This window comes from Callorhinus ursinus, unplaced genomic scaffold (genome assembly GCF_003265705.2).
Source record: "Callorhinus ursinus isolate GAN/ISIS: 27379988/994484 unplaced genomic scaffold, GSC_fseal_2.0 scaffold19, whole genome shotgun sequence".
NCBI classification, from domain to species: Eukaryota; Metazoa; Chordata; class Mammalia; order Carnivora; family Otariidae; genus Callorhinus; species Callorhinus ursinus.
Window position 1 is genome coordinate 7410971 of NW_027397081.1, and position 25959 is coordinate 7436929.

General features: G+C 39.5%; 1 protein-coding gene across 4 annotated transcripts in view; it reads left to right on the forward strand.

Annotated features, from left to right (window-relative positions):
• The window catches only part of ZC3H12C (zinc finger CCCH-type containing 12C), a 75877-nt gene that overhangs the window by 20091 nt on the left and 29827 nt on the right, over positions 1-25959 (forward strand). For all 4 annotated transcript variants that reach the window (XM_025893736.2, XM_073903710.1, XM_025893738.2 and 1 more), the window contains exon 2: positions 15510-16261. In XM_025893736.2, coding sequence (XP_025749521.1) covers positions 15510-16261 — 752 coding nt within the window. The remainder of the gene's footprint in view (positions 1-15509; positions 16262-25959) is intronic.

The window sequence follows — 25959 nt, forward strand, 5'->3', positions numbered from 1 at the left end:
TTCGGTATGTTTGGCTTTTCCAAACTAATGGTTACACCCCCCCATTCCCTCTGAGAAACATCGCTCTAAATTATTAATTTAACAAGATTCATATGGCAAGATTATGAACAAAAGCACAGCGTGGGGCATTTGAACTCCAAATGGCTTGAGTTTTTGGTTGTATAAACACGTGGTGAGAAGAGCTAGCGGGACACCACCATAGCCTTTGCCTTCATATTCTTTCTTGTCATTAGTAAAGAGGGAACTTTTAGAATTACATCAGTGAGAACATAAAATAATGAAAATCAGGTTTTCTGTTTTTTTACAATTTCACTTTTCCCATAAACTTTAAGATAATATTTAGCGTTTACTGTGTGCCAAACACTGTTCTAAGTTACCATGTATATTAACTCATTTAATCTTTACAACAACCCTGTGCTGTTGGTGGTGCGTTCTCTAGTGGGTAAAACTGAGACACAGCAATTAAATAACTTGTCCAGGTTACTGAGTTGTTGGAAGAGGGTATGGTATGGTGTTGGTTTTTCTATTCATAAATTATAACATCTTCCTCTTGCTCATTTTTTCTTTGGACCCCATGCTGGAGTAAGCTCTTCCCTGGAATTTATATAGTAAAGGTTCAGGGATATATTTCAGAAGACCACTAAGTCAGATCTCTAGAAATTGCGGTGCCTTTATAGGAAAGCATGGCCCAGTCTAGCTAGTCCAGTTGTACCTGGTACACTGAGTAATTGGTTGGTCACTGAGAAAAAGTCTAGGTGGAGTACCATATCCCTTTTCTAACCTCAAAATAGGGGTGCCCAAATATGGCAAAGCAAATACATTAAGGAGAGTGATAAACCAATCTTATGATTATTGATATAAAAATTCTTGGGGTAATGTCAGCATATATAATCCTCTCAAAATGTCATCATGTTTCTCTATTAGACAGTCTATTAATATAATTGACAATGTTAGTTTAAGAAGAAAGTATGATCATCTTAATATCTTACTGCTATCCACATTCCTTATTTTTTTCCTAAATCTTTCATGTAGGAGGAAGACATATTTCTATAAATGACTTTTCAAAGGCTCTAACAGTGTGGTGTGTATAGATACATATAAACATAAAGTTACATATAGCTAACACTGCCTGAGTGCTTACTGTGTGCCTGACATTGTTCCAAGTGTTTTATATTTATTAGCTCATTCGGTTTCAAAACAATCATATTCTTTTTTTTTTTTTCTTTTACAATTGAGAAGTGAGGTACTGGGAGGTAAACCTGCCCAAGGTGATGTATATTTATGTTGTCTGTCTGCGTGTACAGCCTAACCGGCAATCCATATAATGCTTAATAATGAAACCCTAGAGGCGTTCCAATCAGTATTGGGAACAACGCAAAATCTTTTGCCATTAATACAGTATAATTAGATAAAAGTATGGAGTAAGAGATATAAAAATTGGTAAGGAAGAGGCCATCTGATGACTTTATGTTGTTATAGGTACAGGAAAATCCTCAGGTCCTCCATGAAGCCCTGCTAGAGACGTGAAGAGTCATGGAGATACCTGGTTCACTAAAGCTTTATGTGAATAAAATAGTGATTTTTTTTTTGGACACCAATAGTAACAGTAGATATAATGAGAGAAGAAGAAAAAACTTTCATTCACAGCAGCAAGAACAAAAGCAAAGTATTTTAAGACAAGCTTAGTAAGAAGTTTATGTCTCAGAAATCTAGAGAACTGTATTGAAAGAAAAAATTTCAGTAAGTTCTTTTTTACTAAGGTATAATTTACAACAATATCCTATGAATTTCAGATATACATCAGTGGTGATACAATATGTTTATACATTACAAAATGATCCCCACGAGAAGTCTAGTTACTGTCCCATCAGCATACAAAGTTAGTACGGTATTCTTGACCATACTCCCCTCTGAACGTTGTATCTCCGTGGCTTACTCATTTTGTAGTTGGAAGTTTGTACTCCTTAATCCCCTTTATCTATTCCACCACCCCAACCCTCCTGTGTCTGGTAAACTGCGTTTGTTTCCTGTTTATGAGTCTGTTTCAATTTTGTTTTGTTCATTTGTTTTGTTTTTTAGATTCTGCATGAGTGAAATCCTATGGTGTTTGTCTTTCTCTGACTTATTTCACTTAGCATCATACCCTCCAGGTCCATCCATGTTGTTGCAAATGGCAAGATCTCCCTTCTTATGGCTGAGTAATATTTGTGTGCGTACCAAATTGTCCTTGATGGAACAGTTGAACAAATCAGAGTGCTTTTTAAGCAAGTATTATGGTAGCACGGTCTCCATCAAACTCCCAACAGCTTTTTGGTTAAAATCCATCAAAACAATTCTAAAGTATTTGGAAGCATGTACGTGTAAAAATAGCCAGGATAAAAATATGAAAACGAAGAGAAAACATGTAACGAAAGAAGACTTGCACATGCAGGGTTCCCAATATATTCTGAGTCCACAGTCTTAATATATGGTACAGGCACAGACCTGGAAGAAGGTCAGTGGGACACAATCGGAAGTGTGGAAGTAAACCCAGGCTTACAAGGCGTTAGTATGACATAGGGTCCTATCACTCCCTCTGCTCAAACTCTCCAAAGGTTTTCCATCTCAGACTATAAGCCAAGGCCTCAGTGTGACCTATGGTCATGCTTCTCAACTTAGGATCCCGGGGCCCACAGCAATGGCGTCAGCTGTGAGCTTGTTAGGATGCAGCATCTCAGACCCCAGCCTGGACTTCCTGAATGAGAATCTTCAAGATCGTCACGGTGCAAATGCTATGTGAGGTCTGAGAAGCATTGCCCTTCGGAGCCCCCATGACCTGGCTTCTCCTGAGGCTGCCTTCCTGCCTTCCGTCTTATCACTGCTTCCCCTGCTCACTTGCCACCAGCGTGGCTGGCCACATTGCTGTTCCACAGACAAACTCACCTGTCAGGGCTTCATACGTAGTCCTCCCTCTTCCTGTGCACATCTCCTTTGCTTCCTTCAGGTCTCTGCACACGTCACCTCATCACAGAAGCCTCCCCTGACCCAGAGTTTCTTTGTCGCATTCACCATCACCTGACACGGATGTGTTGCTCAGATTCTGTCTCCCCCCCCCCCCCCCCCCACTACACGGTGAGCTTTGCAACAGAAAGGGACTTGCTTCGTTCCTGCTGTATCCCCAGCCCCTGGCCCCTAGGAGGTGCCCTATTGCTGAGTGAAACTGGTATTAGAAATTACGAGTAAGCTCTCCTAAGAGTTCTGAAGAGGGAGAAATGACACGCAACTCTTGTTTTTCACTGTAGTTCTGTTATATGAAGTTGCTGCAAATACTGACCCGTGGCTCCCAGAGAACATACAGGAGTCCGTTCCTGTGAGCCTCAAGTCAAAACATTTTCAGGGACCGATCAACACACAACCTTGTACGCGCGTTGCTGTTTAAAGACACCTTATGTCATACTGTTGATTCACAAATGCCGAACTCGCACCAGCAGCGCCGTAACTCCTGCCCACACGGGCTCGCGGGGCACGCGTCTGTCCTCCGTGAGGCGCCTCGCGGCCTTCTCGCGCTGACAAACACTGGCCAGCACCTCAGGGCTAGGCTGGGGGGCCCGGTAAACCCCACATGTGCCGACAGAAAGCACAAGATGCGAAAGACGTGGCACCAGATGGTACTTTTTAGGACACGTGTTTACAGTATGAGAGCTTCGGCAAGGAGGCGAAGCCTCACTTTGTTCAGCCTCAGCTGGGATGTGTCCTCGGGCACCTCCGATGTTTCGCCTCCCTGCACACGTCCACGGGACGACTGAAGCACCACGAGTATTAATTTGGAGGTCACAAATACATTTTTACAAGTAGGCCAATCTGCAAATACAGAATCTGCAAATAATGAGGACCAACCACACATCATTCTCTCAATAAATATGCCTTCCTGTGTGCTCTGCTCCCAGAATTATCCACCACTCAGACATTTATCAAGTCCTGGCCTCGTGCCAGGCCCTGTGCAAAACTCCAGTAATCCGAAGACAAATTTAACCGTGTTCCAGGGAAGGCTTCCTGGCAGAGGGGTCTTAGCTGAATCTTCGGTAATAGTGGGTAAGATTTTAATAAGTGAAGCCGGGGAGAAAAAGGTATTTTAGAAGAAAGATCCTGTAAGTCACTGGTCTCCTTAAACTTGGGTACACATTAGACTCACCTGGCCTATGGCCAGTGCAAAAATAAACATCTCTAGGTATGAGACTCTGGCATCAGTGTATTTTAAATCTCCCCGGATGACTCTGGTGTGCAACCAAATAAAGCATTGCTGTAAATACTCATGTTTGGGTAGGATATACGTTATGTGAAGAGAAGAGCAAATAAATCTGGAAAAGATTTTGACCCAGGTATCGAAATGCCGTCATTGATTTAGCACATACTTGCTAAATGCCTGTTGTGTGCCAGGCACTTCGCAGGGTCATGGAGACACATCAGAAACCAAGACCCAGGCATCCCTGCCTTGTACGAGTTTACAAGCGAATGGTGTTGGCCTTTGTTTAGAATTACTCACGTTCTAAATTTAACTTATTATAAGTATATGGTGATTTGTATTTGGAAGGAGTCTTGTCCTTAGTGCTCAGAAATCTAAATTTCCTATTGAAATTATTACATCGCCCTCTGATATGAACAGAACGCTATAAAGAGAAATTGTTATAAACCTCTGTGCTGCTTTCACGCAGCATTGTCTAACACAACCACACATTGTGTTAGCCTCTCAGTGGTTTCCCGCTTCTTGCACACCAGGACAGTTGTCTAAATCCAGTCGTGTGCAGGACTTTAAAATCACTGCTATGAGGGCCTCTGGGAGTATTAACTGAAGCAATTCATTTTGCCATCTTAGAAAGAATTGGTAGGTAAGGCACTGTCTTGATTATCAATGAGAATTTAGATAGAACTCCTAATTAACAAAGAACTTCGGGTCATAGTTGGTTCCTAGTTGCTTTTGTATCGCTTGCTGCATATCATGCTTTTCTTTCCTGTTCCTTTACACAGTACACTCTGACACGCTCTTCTAGACCATTAGTAAGAAGAGACAGACCTCCTGATAGAGCTTTCTTGTAACCTATCTGATAGTTACTCTTTCTAGCCTGACACTGCCAATCTCTCTTTTCACAACGCTCCTGACCAAGCAGTGTTTGAATTAGTTTGCTTAGTAGACTAATTTAATGCCTAAAGAACAAGCCCCCATGCCCGACCTTGGCTTTCGGCTGGGGATGCACAGCCCAGAGAGAGCATGATGGACGCAAACGAGCACACACCAGGTAGAAGGCGAGGAATGGTATAGACCGTGGGACATGAAGGTCCGCAGCATCAGGAGAGAAGAGTTAAGTTCTGACTTGGCTTAGATGATGAGGTTGCCAATATTATCAGTACTACGTAGAGGCCAAGTGTCACTAAGTTGTTAGAATTCAGAGAATATCTTGTCTATATTTTATAGAAAACTACCCACTTTTGGTCAGCTTTTCCTCAGTTTCAGTTAACTACTTTATTAATAGGGATATCATGTGCTTTTTATACCTCTTTTAAAATCATTTATGGCCTTTTTCCCTCATGAATTTTCTCCCCCTTCCTCCCTTATACATGAGCTGTTCTAGTAACCTGTTTCATTGGCATTTAGGATGTCCTTTATATTCTCTGCGCTTTTCTAAAATTCCTTGATTATTTACAAGTTTAATGAGAATCGAAGATCATCTTTCTAAAGACTTAGTTGTTTAATGAATTTTTAAAAATACTGAATGGGAAGTTAATACTGGGAAATAATTGAAGTCTTATGCTGTGGGTTATGGTATCACAAAATGACTACAGAAAAGTTTTTAGACTACTGGGAAGAAATAACTGTTTTTGTGGATTTATTGACTATTTGTCTCTGAACCCGAAAGAGAATTGAGGTTTATTTGCTCTTAGTGATGTGGCACTGAAAGATCGTCAGACCCATAGAATTTTTATTTTGAGGAACATTATCTTCCCTCTTTGTTACGGAATTTTTTTCTTTATTTTTTTAACCTTTCCCTTCATATATGTTTTAAAAGTGTTCTGATCAGAGTTAATTTGTGTGTTTTTATCATTTTTTCCCGTAATAGTTCTTTATAGCAAAACTTTTGTTGAATGTTTTTCGAGGGGATGTTTTTCCTGCCTTAGTTCTGAACCAACTGAGAAGTAGACAAAGGAGCCAGGCAGATGGACATCAAAATAGCTTTCTGATGGAACTGTTGCAGGACATGACTTAAGAGCCCGGCTTAAAGAGCTTAACGACGTTGAACCCTCCAAATTAGAAAGCTTTAACCACCCAATCTCAGGCAGTGCTGGGGAGCAAGGCAGCCTGGGCAGATCCCAAAGAGAAAAATGCAGAGGAAAGGGACCGGGCTTTGCTTACAAAATTCCTCTTCCCAGACTCACCCACTGGATAAGTCATCCTCCAGTGAGGAGGCAGAGGCCGGGAGCGTGGGTTGCACCAACGGAGGCCACTCTAGTTGGGAAGCTGAAGCCAGAGCAGGAGACCTGCAGGAGGAGCTTCCCATGCCAGAGAGGCTGGAGCTCCCTCAGCCCACAGCGGCTGACAGCAGCCTCCGTGGAGGGGGTTACAGGAACACTGCAAAGAGCTGAGGGCTCTTGGAGGAGCTCACCTTGTCATAAAAGAGAAATAAAACCTGCCCCCGGGGCACTTTTGTTCACATGTTAGTACCCGATTGATTTTGCTCCGTTCTCTTCCACTGTGTGTATAAATTAGGGTTTTTGTTGGTTCTTTTTTTTTTTAATTCTCAAAAATAATAAAAGGTTTTGCTGAAATTTTAACCTTTCAACCTTTGGGGGACAGTTGGGGAAATTTGATAGAACAATTTTGCTTCCGTGGTGTTATTGTTAGGATCGGGAGAGATTGTATATTAATAGGGGAACAAATCCATATTAAGAGAAAGGTACCAGGAAGTGGGCTTGGGTCACCAGCGATGAAGAGAATTGATTCCCAACAGCAGAGGCAAAGCCCACGTGTTTACGTTCACATTTCAGCGGACGTACAAGGTCCTCTCATGTGGTTGAAGCTCCTGACATTAGACACACCCTTTGGCACTGACGGATGACCGTGTGCACCCAGAACCCTACGCTGCCTGGTTTTCTTCTGTCCGCAGGGCCCACCGAGCTCGGAGGGTGGGAAGTGGACTAGGGCCTGTGACTAGGAAAGCCAGCCGGGCCTTTCACCTACAGATGTTTTAATGTGCTTAACATTATCCAATACCAGCAACCAAGGTAGTCTAAATACCACAGCAGGATCTGATTAGCTTTTTCAGATCACTGCCTTTATTTGCTGTTTGCAAAAAAGCTTAATCCACTGCTAGAGATCAGGCTTCCTGCTGAGCCCTTGGGTAGTTTTCTTTCCTTTGTGTTCACCGGTGGCTGGAATTAGTGAGAAGATACCTCCTCCTCCTCCCGAACTAAAGCTATAAAGTAGTAACTATAATAGCAAGGGATAAAGAGAAGAAAGAAAACCCAGGGCAAAAGAGAAGACTTGCAATTCATACTAAAGAGTTTACTTTTTATACCCAAGAAAGTTTTAATGTGAATTCATAAATACTGACCTCACTGTCTCTGATCTCGTCAGTGCGTTGCTTAAGTTTTATTAGGTTTTAGTTGTTGGAATCATTTTGCATTAATGTATGTTTTATTTTTATCTTACTAAATCAAACTCAGTTTTACCAAAAGAAGTACATTTACTCACTGACTGGCCTTGACTTATATTCCTCACTCCTTTTACTCATAAAATTTCAAAAAGAAATACCACCACACCACTTAAAAAAATAAATTTTAACTCTCTTCGTTTCTATGTTCATATGTTTACCCAAGACATAAAATTTGAATTCTGGGTGATTCACTTTATAATTTGCAATAAACTGTAATATTAGAGATGCTTTATCTTTAACGGGCTTCTGACATCAGACCATAGGCTTAATCAAGGCAGAAACATTCCTGCAGCCCTTGGTCGAAAAAGAACAGTTTTGCTTTAGAAATTAGTGTGACATGCAAACCTAATAATAATGACATTCAGTTAAAAAATATTTTCACAGATTTTGAAATTTTCTAACAGTTTGGGAATGATATACTGTCATAAAAGATTAAGCTCTTTGGAGGAAAAATACAGACCAATGGTGATCTAAAGCATACTTGGTATTTTTATTTTATTTCTGGTAACAGTGATTTTTTTTTTTTTTTAGGCTTTTAGTACGCATAAGGAATGTTTTCTTCCGTGAGATAACTGAAAAATTTCAACTATGTAGAGTAGGCCTTCTTCCCCTTGTGTTGTAAATGGGGAAAATCTCATTTACACGTGAGTGGTCACAATTAAGTCCCCACCGGCCAGGAGTCCCAACAGATAACGCCTGTTCCCCAAGTAGTCACAAGGGACCCTAATCGTGAGTAGCCTCGGTATTTGTGTATATGTAAAGAGAGATTGATTTAGATGGTTTGGGGTGCTTTACCCAAATCTCGTATCTTGGAAAAGCCTGGGCCCTGCGTAATTCAGCCTGTATCAGAAAGTCGTAAAAGCTGCTCTCGCCTTCGCCCTTCTCATGGGCATTGCAATGAAGAGTGGATGCGCGCCCGTGTGGGCGGGTAGGGGGCGCTCTTTCACCAAACTAGGTCGTAGGACAGCTGTAGATGTCTTTTTACTTTTCCTTGAGCAAGGGAGATCCTTTCACAACACCTGATGGTGTTTAAATTTTGGTTGAACTTTTGTAATAATCAGAGGCCACTCGAGATGGAACTTACGCAGCCCTCAAAAGCAAGTAGTCCTTAGCATTATAAATACTGTGGTCTGGAACTTTGGACATAAATCGGGAGGTAAGAGGCTTCCTCCTCGAGGGGCCAATTTTTTTTATATACCTCAAAAAATACCACCTTACTTCTTCATACGGTTAACTTGTCCCTGAGCTGAAATTTGAGTATTACATCTGAACAAATTTTATGAAAAAATCAAATGCTTTTAACAGGTATAGTATGTTGTATATTAGAACATAATGAAAGCCTTTATTTAGTGACATGAGTAACTAGAATCCATCATAAAAGAATTTTATTTTACATTGCTATTGGGCATACAAGGTGGGCTATGCTGGTGGTTTAGGTTGAAGTTAAATAGTTTTGTCTAAAGATAACAGTTTAGAGGACACATTCGGCACACGATTGGACCACACTTGTTTTATCTTCCTACGCTGTGCTTTTAGTGAACTTTCTAAAATTCTGTTTGTAAGCTCTTAAACCTTTGTCTCTTGCGGTCTTACTTTCATTACCTCTCTCTCTTTTTTTTTTTTTCATTTTATTGCCTTGCAACAAATTAGCCAATATCTAAGAATATTTTGGATTTCCTGGTGCTTCCAGGGAAATAGTTTTACTATAGCCTTCTGTCCCACTTCACTACTGACTCATTTATTAAAGAAAAGGGATTACTGCAGTAGCAAATTGCTACTTTGACACACCTCATGTCCTTTATTTCTCAAAACTCAAAAGCTAATAGACGGGGAGGATAGCCTCAACTTTTTGGAAACATGCAACTTTTATGACTTGAAAATATAATTGGCTTCTTTGTTCCGCGCATGAAAAACAAGGAGGAAAAGCCAAAGGCTGCCCAAGCCAGGTGTTTCTTGTTGGCAGCCTGCTGCCTGATGACTGGGCTCCCAATGAGCAGCTGCCAGAGAGTCGGCTTTGTCTGGCCTATTGTTGGAGCACACCCCTCGTTAATAGTACATGCTGCCCGGGGCAGACCCCGAGAATGACATCAACTTGCTTATCTTAGAAACCTGTGAACCTGACCCAGGGTGCTGAGGTTGGCTTGCATCTGCCCGGCCAACTCATTGTGAGCTCTCTGGCCCATGATTGGCTGTTACTCCACTCGGTAATAGGTTAAGCAAAGACACTGCCATTTCCATCTGTTCAGCCATTCATTGTTCTTCCTGCCTGCCTGCAAGTCTGCAGCTAAAACTGTGTTAAGGAGCTACTGCTGAGGCTGCTACAGAAACCAATGTCTTTGTATTTTCCTGCTAACGTGAGTATCTGTGCTACTTCACGCCTTGCAAGTTAAACTTTGCTAAATATTGAGAGGATTAATTTGAACTCTGTAAAGGACAGGAAACCCCTCCAATGAAAGGCTACAGATGATTACATGGCGCCAAAATACAAGGAAATTCTCTCTGTAGACTTATGTCTGGAGTCACATAAATAATTACAGCCTCACGAACATTTGCAAGGCGTTAGGCATGGCATGGGATCATTTGGTACTGAAGGATGAGTTCTGACACGTTCTGATGTTTTGATAAACAATGAATTTGGGTTTTACCACATTCTTGTGTTTCTTCAAGTGTCACTGTCAGACTTAGGCGCTGTGAACTGGTAGTAAGATCTGATAGATTTTTTTCCATTGTCTTAAAAAAGCCAGCTTGGAGGAGATGGATTGATACACAGGTAGATGTTTCAGACAGCTTATTGTAAATATGATGATTAAGCATTCACCTGCTTTGTCAGCAGTTTTGATAGTCACGTACAGTTTCTAATTTCTCCCACCTTTTCTTAAATTTTTTCCCCTGCATTAGTTTCAAATATTAGATTGAAGGTGTCATTCCAAGAACTGCTTTCAGGAGTTCCAAAATGGGGAAAGGAGGAGGAGACAAAGACTTTCATCCATCAGTTGGGAAGGAAAGAGCGAGCATGAAGGGTTAAAAAGAGGTTTTCATTTCTACCACATGCCCTATTGTGTGAACATATGCATGAGTCTATTGAAAGTTTTCAGAAGATGGGCAGGCCACCAGTTGCTGGTCTCCTGCAGTTCCAGTAGGACATCTGTTGCCCCAGAGCATTAACCAATCTGTTCAAAGGGACATCCTTCCTTTGTTAGCCAGAGGGATGCAGACAACAGCACTCCCTGAAATACAATGGTAATTAAATACACAGAGACTACAGCAGTGGGTATTTATTACATATTCATTATTTTATTTTCATTGTTCTCATGGTATTATCATTTGGATAACAACCAGAACCCGCTTTATGGCATTGTAACTTTACATTACAAACAAACAAATTGATGTAACAACTTTGTGGTCTCATATTCCTAATTAATATGAGGCTCTTTAGAAATAAAAAAAATTTTCCCCCACTGGATTTGAGGTGAAGGATTATCCAAGTCATCTAATGAGAACTTTCAGAGATCTCACCAAATGGGGGAATTTGTGTCCCTGCAACAAATTTCTAGTAGATAACCATATCCTAAGCCTGCTTTCAGCTAATACAGTTTCTTTTTGACTATTAAAATAATTAGTTACACTTCATTGTCTACAAAATTAGCATGAAAATTTGGGTCTTTTTCAACAAATATTTGATTTTTTAACATATTAGGCCTTTAGCCAGAAAAATTATTTTAGTTTCCAGTACAGTATCTGGAGGGAATCTTTGGTTTTGTAAGTGTAAAAATTTGTGTTCAGACCATTATATTTTTGCCCAGTGCTTTCTGTGTTCATGAATATAGTGTGTGTAAAGGCCAATTACAATGGATTCCTGATAGAAAGCTTAAAAGTTAAGCCATATTTTTTGCAGTTTGGTAGTTTTTTTGATAACTATGGGAGTATAAACACTGACCTGTTTTGTGTGTGAAATTTTGTCTATGCTGCTGCTTCATGAAATGAGGAAAATTATCCTTATTAGTTAATAGTTGATTGATTTAAAGATGACTTACATACATTTGCATTTGAGTAAATGCAAAACTTAAAAGTCTAATAAATGATTTAGAAATTAGGGAGAAAAGTATTTTCTACCTTACCTGTAATAATAAATTGGTGATGTTATTGGAGCCTTTGCTATCTTTTTCAACATTATGTTGATCATTTTTAAGGCACTGAGCAAAAATAAAGATCCTCTACTTTTCTTTGTCCTAAGATTTCTTATAACAATTCCTTGTAAGTTTTTCACATGACATTACTTTAACAAGTACTGCAGCCTATGAAAATATTTTTTTTTCAGCTCTTAAATCTTAAGACTGGCGTTTAATTTTTTATTGCGTGATTTCAAGATATTGTGGGGAAAAAAATTTTAAGTGTCATGTTGAGTCAGGGCAATCTTTTACTAATTTCAAGTGGGTAAGGAAGTACTTCAGATTAGTTTTAAAAACCAAATGTTTCCCATCTGGTTACTACAAGTAAGGTTATTTCAGATTTGGATTATGTAACGGAGAAGATCTAGGCCTGGTAACTGAACTCCTTTGCCCGTATTCGTACTATTTCATACTTCGTCTGTTGATCTGTAGGAGCTAAAAACAATTATTTTACTGCCTGTTGAGGACAAGATGACATTGGGTGACTTTCTCTCAAGTAACCAGTGAAGTATGGAACATGAAGAGAGGCCTGTCACTGTGGGGAAAAAGTTCAACCAGAGTATCTTAAAAGAAAAAATATTGTGCCTAACCAAATTAGATGTTAATTTTTTTTAAAGTAGGGTAGATCAGTATTAAAAATCATGTTAGCCCAGTTATTGTAAACTTTTTACTTACATAGTATCTATAATTAGATGAATTGTAAATTACAAGTTAAAGGTGTGTGGTATTCACTAAATACATTCATGTATACAAATGAGTTTTCTCTGGTTTAATATTATAGAAAGCAAATTGTTGATAATCTCATTTTTCCCTCCCTGTTTTATCATTATAGCTATATAACAAAATTATATAGGAGAGCAGATGTACATAGTACCGTGAACACTTTTTTTTTTTATTAGACTGAAGTGATAAAGATTTAGGTACTTGCTTAGGGTAGATAATTTTTAGTTTAAAAACTTTATAGTATTTGGTTTTGTTTCTTTGAAAACTGTGACAATTAATAATTTCACTTATTCTCTAAACATAACGTTTCATTTCCATGTTCCCCAGTGGCTGTGTTTTCATGCAGTGTTCATCTTATTTGAAAAGGTCCAAAAGGAAAACACTTCAGCCCAATATTAAAATAATATTTCCTAGTTGAAGTCAGGGATTTGGTCAGTGAGTCATTATCTTGAAGAATTATCTCACAACAGCACTTCTGCAAAACCCAAACTTTTCAGGGGAGATCAGAAATGTTGCCCATTAAATACACTTCCTGCAGTCGGAGCAGATTGTGGGGTTTACGGAACAATGATGTCGGAGCTTCCAGATTGGTTTGGCAGCTGCATTGTTCTCGGAGGGTAAACCAGACGCACTTAAGTCCCAGTCTCTTTTATAGGCTTTTGTTCATACCAAATTATTCTTTCACTGTGCTAGCATTCATGATGGCGTGTTAAAAGAGTGCAGCTTAGCAACCAGCTTCTGGTTGCCAGGCAGCCCAGCTTCCAATAGGTTTTCCTTGTTCAAGATACTTTTGGTGGGAGCTCTGCGAAGGCCACAGTGCAGATTTTTCTTTTAACTGTATCCCTTCATTAGGATTCTGTTGTGATTTGTTACTTGCATTATGGTGTCAGTATATTACAGTAGTTAATAAATCACAAAGTGTAAAGATTTGCTTTCAAAATCCCTGCCTTTAATTCTAAATAATTGGGCTCATGCATATCCATATTAATAGGAAAAAAAAAATTGAAATGGATACAGCTCCCTAATAGAGCATCTGCTAAGGAGTATTTCTTTTTATCAGTTGAGCAGTCTGGAGCCAGGAAAGCTTGATGTTTCTTTAAAACTAATAAACAAATGCTGCATTAAGAGAACAATGTTATCTGTCTTCTCAAGGGATAAAACCTGAAGAAACTCCTGTAGAATGTGTAGGAGTTCTACACTGATGAAATTTTAAATGTGGTGTTATCAAGCTAAAGATTCCATGTTCTAGTCTTTAGTATTTACCATACTGAATATAATTTGTTTCATTATAGGAATACTCCCCTCTCTAATAAGTTCACCATAATGCATTCAAATGTGTGACTTCTTAGAAAAACACTTAGCATTTTCTCTTAACATTTATATAATAGCTCCTTTCTAGTGTAAATAAGATGTTGAAGAGCTTTAGAATAAAATGTTTTTGCAATTTCCTTTTTTAGATGATTTAAATAGGTGTTTTATGACAGTCTCAAATCCAGCCACCACTGCCTGACTAATGTTATCCCTGGATAGAACACCAGAGTTGCCTTAATACGTAAGCCACTGGTGTGAATATAGTCCTTACACTAGAGCACAAGAGCAGATAATTTTATTCTGCTAACCTGTTCCTGGTATAGAAAGAATAATGAATTCCCCAGTAGACTTTAAGGAAAATTAGCAAAACAGCAAAAGTGTTTTAAACAGTGAAAGCATTCCTTGGGGCGGGGGGGAAGCAAAGTGGGAGAAAAGATGACTTTTTAACCAAATGTGGATAATGGGTAACTAATTATCTGATGTGATACAGAAGTATTTTCTTACATTAAATTCAGGAAATTAAGATAACACGTATTCGGGGCGCCTGGGTGGCTCAGTTGGTTAAGCGACTGCCTTCGGCTCAGGTCATGATCCTGGAGTCCCGGGATCGAGTCCCACATCGGGCTCCCTGCTCAGCGGGGAGTCTGCTTCTCCCTCTGACCCTCCCCCCCTCATGTGCTCTCTCTCTCTCATTCTCTCTCAAATAAATAAATAAAATCTTTAAAAAAAAAAGAACACATATTCAACGTACTTTATTTGCTGTTACTTTTCTGTGAACTGTACCATTTCTCTGCTTTCTATAAATGTGCAGAGAATAAAAGCACTTTTTCCCCCTGGAATAAAATAGATGGTAGTGTCCCTGACACTTAGTAAGGGTAACATAACATTAAAATTTGTCTTCTGTTACTGTGCTCTGTATCCACAAAATAAAGATTGTTAGGGCAAAACTATGCATCTCCTCGATGGAATATAATTCACTTTGTGATTATTTAGTTCTTTGTTGGCTGTTGTAGAACTGTGCTCTTTTAGCACTCCACCTAAATTATATCTGGAATGTCTTTAGATTGTTGTTAAGCTTGATCCAAATTAATGTCAATTTTCCAATTATAGTAAGTTAACGTTTGCCTTTCTTTCCATATGGCTTTCCCTTCAAAATAATCTTTACAAATGTTTATGAATTCTTTTAGAGAATATGTATGTAACCTGTCACAGTTTAGCCAGAACATGCTTTTTGGTAATAATGTAGGTGTCAGTCTGGAAACATTGGCCTTTCTGACAGTGGAAAGATCTCTTCCACGAAAGGTTGAGAAGCAGCATGATAGAATGGGGAAAGCACGGGTTTGGGAGTCACGCAAAACTGGGTAAAAAAAAAAAAATCCAGTTCCACTAGTTATTTTCTTTGTTGCCTCAGAGGAATTGCATGACATTCTCCTTCCTAACTTCTTCCTCTGAAAAACAGGGCATGATCCTATCTGGGGCAAAGGTGTTACGAGGGTTGAGAAGATGCAGAGAAACCGCAAAGTTGAATGTTCGGTAGTTGGGCGATATTCTTTCACCTTTACTGGAACAAGAATGAACCAATAAATACAAAATTCTAAATGTTTTACGTTTTTTTCTCTAGGAATACGGGGTGCTTTGCATTCAGGAATACAGAAAAAATAGCAAAGTGGAGTCAAGTACACATAACAGCTTCATGGGCTTGAAGGATCATCTGGGGCACGACTTGGGCCACCTTTATGTGGAGAGTACTGACCCACACTTAAATACATCTGTACCTTGGTCAATGGTAGAGAAGCCAACAATGGATAAAGTCAATTCCGGGAAGGAAGAAAAAGAGGTGTCTGAAGAGAATACGAGTTCTGGTGACTCCGAAGAAAGCACACATTCTGATAATGAGTCAGAACACTTGAGGAGCGTTTCAGTAGAGCCATGCTTATTAACCAAGACTCACAGACAACTGTGTAGGTCTCCCCGCTTAGAGCCTCACATACTCAAACGCAGCGACATTTTGCAGGACTTTAAACCTGAGGAGTCCCAGACGACGTCCAAGGAAGTGAAGAAGCCCCCTGATGTGGTGCGAGAATACCAAACAAAACTGGAGTTTGCGCTGAAGTTAGGCTATTCGGAAGAACAGGTTCAGCTCGTGCTCAATAAACTCGGTACCGATGCTTTAATCAACGACATCCTGGGAGAGCTCGTCAAGCTTGGAAATAAAAGCGAGGCTGAGCAAACAGTGAGTACAATGACCAGCGTCCCGCGGGACTCGTCTTCCCTGGAGTCTCAGCGGTCTGACTCTCCGATGCAAGAGAGCACAGCGGACGATGGGGAGAATCTGAGGCCAGTTGTCATTGACGGTAGCAATGTGGCAATGAGGTGAGTGGGGAGAGCGTTGCTCATTCTTACCATCTTTGGAAGGTCTTCCTAGTTTCGCGGCCATTTCTCTTCTAACAGTTGGGAAAGTCAAGATGATTCTGCATCCCAACAAGTGGCTTACGTATTTCTAATTATGTCCCTTTTAGTTTTCTTTCAATCTGTTTCCAGGGCGGTCGGCCATTCTCTTAAAAAGAGACTCTCTTTCTCCAGACAAGTCTCTTTTTTCCCCTCATCTGGCTAAATTACTGTGGCATAAAAATTAGCACACGTTCCTGGGGGACTCTTAACCGCTGGTTTTAAATGAAGAACTTGAGTATGATGATACTCAACAATTTTGGAATCTAGTCAGATAAATAGTCTATTTCTGTGTGAAGTCAAATAACCATAGGGAAAAACACCAGTTCTTTTAGAAAAATATTTTTATTGCTTTGGGAACAAATCAAAGTTATAGTTTCAAATTTCTTTTGTTTCACTTAAGAAATGTAAATTCAAAAATAACTCCGTAGGAACTGGGGATAAAAAAAGAACAACTAATATAAAATTCTTTTTACGAATTTTGATAACAACATTTTAAGTGCCTCTAAATTCAATTAGTATAAAGTTAATTTCCCACAATATTCAGAGCACTGTGGGGGATATAAAAATATGTAAAGGTGTCAGTTCTTTCAGAGAGCTTAGAATTTCATATATTGTTTCTTAGAAAGTGATCTGAGGATACCTACCACAGGTATCATCTGGGGAAGCATCTAGAGCAATGCTGTTCAACAGAAATATAATGTAGGAACATACATCATTTTAAATTTTCTGGTACCTACATTAAAAAGTTAAACAGGTAAAATTGATATGAATGACATATTTTATTTAGACTCATAGAGCCAAAATATCATTTCAACATGTAATCAATAATGCGATATTTTGCATTATTCTTTTGATATTAAGTCTTAAAATTGGATATCTTACACTTACAGCACATCTCCATTCAGACGAGCCATACTTCGAGTGTTCAGTAACCACCTGTAGCTAGGGGCTACCATACTGGGCAGTGCAGTTCTAGAGACCTGCCAACTCCACACATAGACTTACCAAGTCCAGGTCAAGGGGTAGCTCCTGCATCACCTTTTGTTACAAGTACCCCAGCTAATAAGAATATGTACTGAAATTTGAGAGCCACTGGTTTTTAGCAGGTGAGAGTAAGGACTTGTACCCGGGATATGAGAAGGACCAACTTATAATCCTCAAAATAACCTTTTCAGGTGGAAACAGTATTATCTTTCTTTCACTTATAAGCATATGAGACTTGCAGGATATTAACTGCTTACCCAAGGTAAAGCATAATTCAAACCCAAGCATGTCTGACTTCAAAGTCCGTACACTTTTTATTGGATAATGAGAGAGAGAAACAAGTTGAAAAGGTTCAAGCCAGGCCTTTTGAGGCCTTGAGTGACAAGCTAGAGAATTTGAACTTGACCCTGATCCAAAGGTAACTGAAGACTTTCGAGGAGAGGATATAAGAGTAGAGTTGTGCCTTACACTGATAACCTGGCAGTGATACTTAAAGTGGATTATAGGAGGTAGGAGATCAATTTGGATGCATGCAACCCTTTCTGATGAAGTGAAGCGGGCCTAGAGTGTCCTAGAGGTATGAAGCGTATGTATGGCCTCGAGAAGTCTTTCAGTAAAATAACCTCTCTCTTGTTCAGACTTTCCCAAACTTAGCCACAGAATGATTTTTTTTTTTCCTTGTAGTCCAGAACTTGTGAACAGTTACCTCAACAGAGTGATAACTTGTAAGGCCAAAACATCATGAAATCTCCAGGAGAGAGAGTAATGAGAGAAGGTAATAGGATCTGGAGGAACACCTATACCTGTAGGCAGAGATCAGAATCACCAGGGGGAGTCTCAAAAAAATACACCTTCTCTCTACTCTTGGAGAATCTGAATCAGTGGGGCTATGGTAGAGCCCAAATAATAATCTATTTAAGTGCCAAGGTATTTTGATGCATAGCCAGTGTCAAAAATCATTCAGCATGAAATGTGAATATTTACAGGTCGGGAGGGGAAAGAACAGTGTGAAAACCCCGAGGGTTAGAAAAAAGTATAGTGCTAGAAAAACCAAGGACCTACAAATGCCATCAGGACTGGAAGAAGAGAAGGCTTTAAGGAGAGAATATCCTGTGGGTAGTACTGAAAAAAGATCAGAGGACATGGCAGCCAGGAAGTCACTGTCTTCAGGAATGCCATATGGCCTTAAAGGTAGAAGCCCAGTTACAGGGATGTCAAGAAATGCAGGAATAGGGGCGCCTGGCTGTCTCAGTTGGAGGAGTGTGTGACTCTTGATCTCAGGGTTGTGAGTTCAAGCCTCACACTGGGCATGGAGCCTACTTAAAAATTTCAAAAAAAGAAAAAAAAGAAAGAAATAGAGCTAGACCGGTATTCTAGGAAGTTGACAGAGGAAGGGAAGAAAGAGGAGGAAGTGTTGGGGGAGGATTTTGTTTAGTTTGGGGTTTAAGAATGAGCCTGTCTAAGCCCAGGGGACAGGGAAAGGGTGTCCACAGGAGAGGGAAGAGGAAGGCAGTAACCACGGGACAGTTGAACTTTGGAAGCCGAGTTCTGAAGGGGGTACCAAGAAAGGTACCAGTGGAGTACTTGGCGTTGGAGGTAAATGCACTTCTGGACAAGCACAAACAGACCTTGGAAGGGGAAAAGGGCATGAGATTTCTAAAACTTGGAGCCCACAGAAATGAATTTCCAAGATGGATGTCATTTAGATAAATGATGTCACAGTAGGATCAGCCTCACATCCACTCCCATGACTAACACCTAGTTCCCAATGGAAATGAAGATTTCCACTGGAAATAATTGAAAATTTACGTCAGACTCTAAACTCTGCTTACCACACATGGTGAAAATCATCCACAGGAAAACTGTGCTACAAAAATAGACGGCATCAGGAAGGCATGTGAACAGTCTATTCTTAAGTAATTAGGAAAACAAACTTCTGCCCCCACACTCGTGTGGCGCCACCCCGTTTCCCTTGCTGGACCGGTGGGACAGTGCAGAGCCTGTTCTTCTCGCCATCATATATTTTAATCTGACACTTAAACTGAAGTGCTCCAGGCATTTCAGGACAGAACAAGTTGACAGGAAATTTTTATTATAGCAGCATTATACTGTCAGTCACAATAAAATGTTGTACCACGTCCATAACTCTGAAAGTGCCAGAGCTCATGAAAATTCATAGTAAGCTTTTATATTCTGCCATTTATAAGATCTACATAAAGTAGGGGAAAAAAGTCATTTAAAAATACCTATCTACTTCAGATTCAAAATCTTAATTTAACAAAAAAATGCAGACAGATTTCACCCATTTCTTGTCTCATAAAATAAAACATGCTTTTACTTTTAAAATTAATTGCCCACTCATACTAAGTTAGGCAAGGCTATTATATAATAAATTTGTACACATCATGTTAAAATAACAAGTAAATATGGGGGTGAGTTAAGAATAGAATACTATTTTATTTTCTTTCTCATCTCAGGCAGAAGTAGTCCATATATAAGATGAATATATTTTGGTTTCATTTATTTTTTTTTTAAGATTTTATTTATTTATTTGAGAGAGAATGAGAGAGAGAGAGCACGTGAGAGGGGGGAGGGTCAGAGGGAGAAGCAGACTCCCTGCTGAGCAGGGAGCCCGATGTGGGACTCGATCCCGCGACTCCAGGATCATGACCTGAGCCGAAGGCAGACGCTTAACCAACTGAGCCACCCAGGCGCCCATATATTTTGGTTTCATTTAAATGCCAGCTATAGAACTGATAGAAAATGATTCTTTAGCTAGAATTTAAAAGTAGGAAGGCAAGGGCATTTTTATAAAAATTACCAAAGTAGACTTTAAAAAAAAAAATGAGTTGTCTATGTACCACCTTTGTGATTCTAAGTAAGTTGTTAAAACTTTCCAACCTTCCTTTTCAGAATTGTAAAAAGGGGAATTCTTATCTTACAGGCCTGTTATGAGAATTAAAGGTAATTAATACCAAGTGCCTGGCATGTCCTAGATGCTCAGTAAATTACAGTTAGTGCATTAGAGTTAGATTTTGTATTTCAATCCAGAATATAGTAACTAATGAATGCTTTGTTATCCCAGGGTTTGGTTTGGTTTTGTTTGGTTTTTTTTCAGTATTTAATAAGCATAGCAATTTCGCAGTCTGTTTTATTTGTATGATTTATGGGAATATTTTAATTCTTGCTTCAAGTTTATATCATCGGTGGTTTTCAGTGATGATTTCTACAGCTTCATAAAGGAGACTTGGGCTCTTAGATCCGGGTGACTTCAAAGTCACGCAGGGACAAGCCACGTAAGCGAGACAGACACCAAAGGCCCTGGGGTTGCAGGGATCCTCCTGTGGTGGTGTGGAGGCAGCATGCTTTACTTCCCGTCGATTCATCTGCTTTTCAAAATGTGCCACACTGATAGAAGTTGTGGGTACGTTTGTTGAATAAGCAAGTCACCAGTAATTGACAGTGACCCAGAACTTAGTCCAGCATAATTTGTGATACCTGTTTCACTGCTGAGTGTGTAGGGCGTAAGGGTATTAAAACAGAAAGGTAAACTAAGCTTAGGGAAAGCCCTAAACGTTTACATATAAAATATTAAGCATTTAGTACGTGTTTGGTTTGTGAAATATGTCCCAGAATGAAATTTATATTTAGTGGAGCTGGACTAATAAATCCTGACAAGAAGTGCAGTTGATTTTAATTCCTTTAAAAAAACCAACCAACCAAACAAACAAACCTGCAAATTGGTCACTGAGCAAATAGGCCTCTTTCCTTAAAGGGACAGATGCTGGATAATATGGATACACCAGGTGCTGTATGCCCCAGATATGGACACAGAGATAAAGCATGAGTAATATTCATCACATTTCTGAAATGAAATTCTGAGGCTATTGTGATGTTTATTTCCTCCAAGTAGCTTTGTAATTTTTCAAACCCTGTGATTCTATTCAGCTTAAGGTAGCTCGGCAGTGAGTATTGAATTCGTCTCTGTCCACGTGTATCCAGTAGTTTAAGTTCCTGTTTTCCCTTAAATCCAGTGCTCTTCATTCACATGTGGTGTAAGCTTCCGATGACTCGTCATGTCATTAGCGGTGCGGCCCTGTGCGCCACCGGGGTGGGAGGAGGGTAAGAGGACTTGTGTGTCCGTGCACTTTGATTACTGAGAGTCCTCAACTTTTTTTTTTAATTGAAATATAACTCACAATGTCATAGGAGTTTCAGGTGTGCACCGTGTTGACTTGACATTATTCACTGTTCACCATGATAAGTGTAGTCACCAAATGTTATTAAAATAATATTGACTATATTCCCAGTGTTGTGTTTTTCATCTCCACGACTTACTGATTTTTTGGTCTGAAAGTTTGTGCTTCTGAAGCCCCCTTATTTATTTCACCCACCGCTACCCCCCCCACCAGCTTCCCCGGTGGCAACCACCAGTTTGTTCTCTGTATTTAAGTGTGGTTATTCTTTTGTTCTTTGTTCATTTGTTTTGTTTCTTAGATCCCGCATACTTGTCTTTCTCTGCCGAACTTATTTTACTTAAGCCTGATGGTCTCTAGGTCCATCCACACTGTTGCAGATGCCAAGATCTCATTCTTTCCTATGACTGATACTCTGTGTGTACCCTTCTTTATCCATGTGACTACAGATGAACACCGAGGCTGCTTCCATGTCTTGGCTATTGTAAATAATGCTGCAATAAACATAGGGGTGCAAATGTCTTTTTAAACTAGTGTTTTCCCTTTCTTTGAGTGAATACCCACTCGTGGAATTACTTCATCATGTAGTAGCTCTATCGTTAGCTTTTTGAGGAACCTCCACACTGTTTTCCACCGTGGCTGCACCAGTTTGCATTCCCACCAACAGTGCACGATGGTTCCCATTTCTCCACATCCTCGCCAGTTTGGTTTCTTCGTATGGAGTTGTACGAATTCTCTATATTTTTTGGATACTAACCCCTTGTCAGTTAAATGATTTGTAAATACCTTCTCCCGTTCAGTAGGTTGCCTTTTTGTTTCGTTGGTTTCCTTTATGCAAAAACTTATTTTGATGTACTCACAATAGCTTATTTCTGCTTTTGTGAAACTTATCTGGTCCTGGACTTTTGTTTGTTGGCAGTTTTTTGATTCCTGATTCAATTTCATTGCTAGTCATCAGTCTGTTCAATGTTTCTGTTTCTTCCTGAGTCAGTCTTGGAAGATTGTATGTTTCTGGGAATTTATCCATTTCTTCTGGGTTGTCCAGTTTGTTGGTGTATAGTTTTCTCATTATATTCTTTTATAATCTGTACTTCTCTGTGGTGTTCATTGTCACTTCTCTTCATTTTTTATTTATTCATGTCCTCTTTTTTTTTTTCTTGATCAGCGTGCCTAATGGTTTATCTTTTCAAAGAAGTAGCTCTTGGTTTCATTGATTTTTTTTTCTATTGTTTTTTTGGTCTCTGTTTCATTTATATCTGCTATAATCTTTATTCTTTGCTTCTTTCTAACCTCGGGTTTTGTTTGTTCTTCTTCTTCTGGTTCCTTTAGGTGTAAAGTTAGGTTGTTTATTTGAGATGTCTCTTTTTCCTTGAGATAGACCTGTATCAGTATAAACTTGCCTCTTAACACTGCTTTTTCTGTGTCCCAAAGATTTTGGACCATTTGTTTTCATTTTCATTTGTCTCCATGTATTTTTTTAATTTCCTCCTTAATATTTCAGTTGACCCATTCATTGTTTAGTAGCACATTTTTAAGTCTCTGTGCATTCTTGTTATTTCCAGATTTTTTTCTTGTAACTGATTTCTAGTTTTATACAGTTGTGATCAGAAAAGATGCTTGATATGATTTCAGTCTTCTTAAATTTATTGAGGCTTGTTTTGTGGCCTATTGTGTAATCTGTTCTAGAGAGCGTCCCATGTGTACTTTAAAAATCGTGTATTCTGCTCTTTTTGGAGGAAATGTTTTCTCTGTATCTTTTAGGCTCATCTGGTCTGTCATTCAAATCCACTCTTTCCTTGTTGGTTTTCTGTCTGGGTGATATATCCAGTTGATGTAAGGGAGTGTTACAGTCCCCTATTACTGTATTGTCATTTTCTCCCTTTATGCCCTCCCTTAATATTTGCTTTATGTAATTAGGTCCTCTTGTGTTGGGAACATAGATATTTACAATTGTTATATCCTCTTATGGATTGATCTCATTATCATTATGTAGTACCCTTTATCTCTTGCTACAGTCTTTGTTTTAAAGTCTTATTTTGTCTGATATGAGTATCGCTACCCCTGCTGCTTTTTCGCTTCCGTTTGCATGGGGTATGTTTTTCTACCCCTTCACTTTCAGTCTGTATGTGTCTTTAGGTGAGTCTTTTACAGGGAATGTAGAGATAGGTCTTGCTTTTTATCATTCACTCACCCTCTGTCTTTTGATTGGAGCATTTAGTCTATTAATATTTAAAGTAATTATTGACAGGTGTGTACTTATTGCCATTTTCCTCATTGTTTTCTGGGTTTTTTTTGTTTGTTTGTTTTTTTAGTTCTTCTCTGTTCCTTTCTTCTTTTGCTCTCTTCCCTTGTGGTTTGATAACTTTCTTTAGTGTTGTGCTTGGATTCCTTTCTCTTTAGTTTTTGTGTTATCTATTATAGGTTTTTGATTTGTGGTTATCATTGGGTTGACGTTTAACATCCTATGTGTATTAACAGACTATATTAAGTTGATGGTCACTTAAGTTTGAATATATTCTAAAAGCACTAAATTTTATATTCTAAAAGCACCATATTTTATATATAGATGTCATATCCTACATCTTTTTTATTTTGTGTATCCCTTGACTAATTTTTGTAAATATAATTGATTTTACTACCTTTGTGTTCAAACCTCCATACTGGCTTTATAAGTGATTAATCTACTACCTGTACTACATATTTGCTTTTACCTGTGAACTTGTTTCCTTCCATAATTTTCTTCTAGTTGTGGCCCTTTCACTTAAAGGACTCCCTCTAATTTTTTTTGCAAGGCTCGTTTAGTGGTGATGAACTTTAATTTTTATCTGAGAAACTCTCCTATTCTGAACGATAATCTTGCTGGGTAGAGTATTCTTGGTTGTAGAAGGATTTTTTTTTTCTTCCTTTCTGCAGTTTGAATATTTCATGCCACTCCTGCAAAGTTTTATCCAAAACTTTATCTTGCCTGCATAATTTCTGCTAAAAAATCAGCTGATAGCTTTATGGGATGCCCCCTGTATGTAACTGTTCTCTCTTGCTGCTTTTAAATTCCCTCTTTATCACCATTTTTTGCCATTTTAATTATTATGTGTCTTAGTGTGGACTAACGTGGGTTCATCTTGTTGGGGTCTCTCTGTGCTTCCTGGATCTGGATGTCTGTTTCCTTCCCCAGGTTAGGAAAATTTTTGGCTATTTTCTTATTAGTTTTCTGCCCCTTGCTCTCTCTCTTCTCCTTCCAGGACTCCTATAATGCAAATGTTATTACACTTAGTGATGTTGCTGAATTCCCTTAAGCTAGTCTCATTTTTTTATTATTTTTTTCTTTTTGCTATTCAGCTTGGTTGCTTTCCATTACCTTATCTTTCAGATCAGTGATCTGTTCTTCAGTGTCTTCTAATCTGCTATTTATTCCTTCTAGTGTATTGTTTAGTTCCATTACTGAATTCTTCAGCTCTGACAGGTTCTTTTTTATATTTTCTACCTCTTCCTATAAGTTCTGAGATCATCCACTCTTCTCAAGTTAGTGTCTTTTAGGATCATTACTTTGAATTCTTTATTAGGCATATTGCTTATCTCCATTTCATTTAGCTCTTTTACTACTGTGATTTTTGTCTTCTTTCATTTAGGACCTATTCCTCTGTCTCCTCATTTTGTCTAACTCTCTATTTGTTTCTGTGTGTTAGGTAGGTTAGCTATGTCTTCTGGTCTTGTAGTGGTCTTGTGTAAAAGAGGTCCTGTGGTGCCTTGTGTCCCGTTTCCAGCCCAGCAAGCTGCAATGACCCGCTTTGCCTGATGTGGGCCTACTGGGTAGAGTTTGGTCCCCGGGCTGTTGAGAGGCCTGAGACAACTGCCATGGTTGGATTATGGGCAGGCCAGCAGTCAGAGTAGGCATCTGCCATTAGCCTCTCTGCCGCATCTGCAGGTGCACCAAAGGGCAGGGCTTACTCCCTATGCAGCCAGCTAAGAGGTTGGGCTGCTGGAACTGTGGGCATGCTGGTGTGCTGGGACATCTCTCCCTCCCCAGACAGGAGTCACTTGGCAGTTGTGCTGGTCCCTCTGGGGTTGCCTGCAGGGTATGGTGAGGGCAAGAGCTGCTTTGGAGGTATGCCCACCAAGATGGGTGGATTAGATGGGACAGGTCCGCAGGGGAATGTCAGGGCACGGTTTATGGTGCTAGCAAGGTAGATGGAGAGTTGATAGGGCTGACTACTACAAGCATCTGGCTATCTGGGCGGGGGAGGATGGGGATGAGAAATGGCACCCACTGGCACTTTTGTTCTTGGAGAAATCTCTTGCGGTTCTCTGCCCCTCCCTCCATCACATATTCTGAGATCAGTCAATAAACCTCTTACGTGTATACCCCAGGCACTTTTCAAACTGCTGTTACTATGCTGTGTCTCAGTGGAGTTATTTATTACCCTGGCTCTTTAAGGGCAGGGA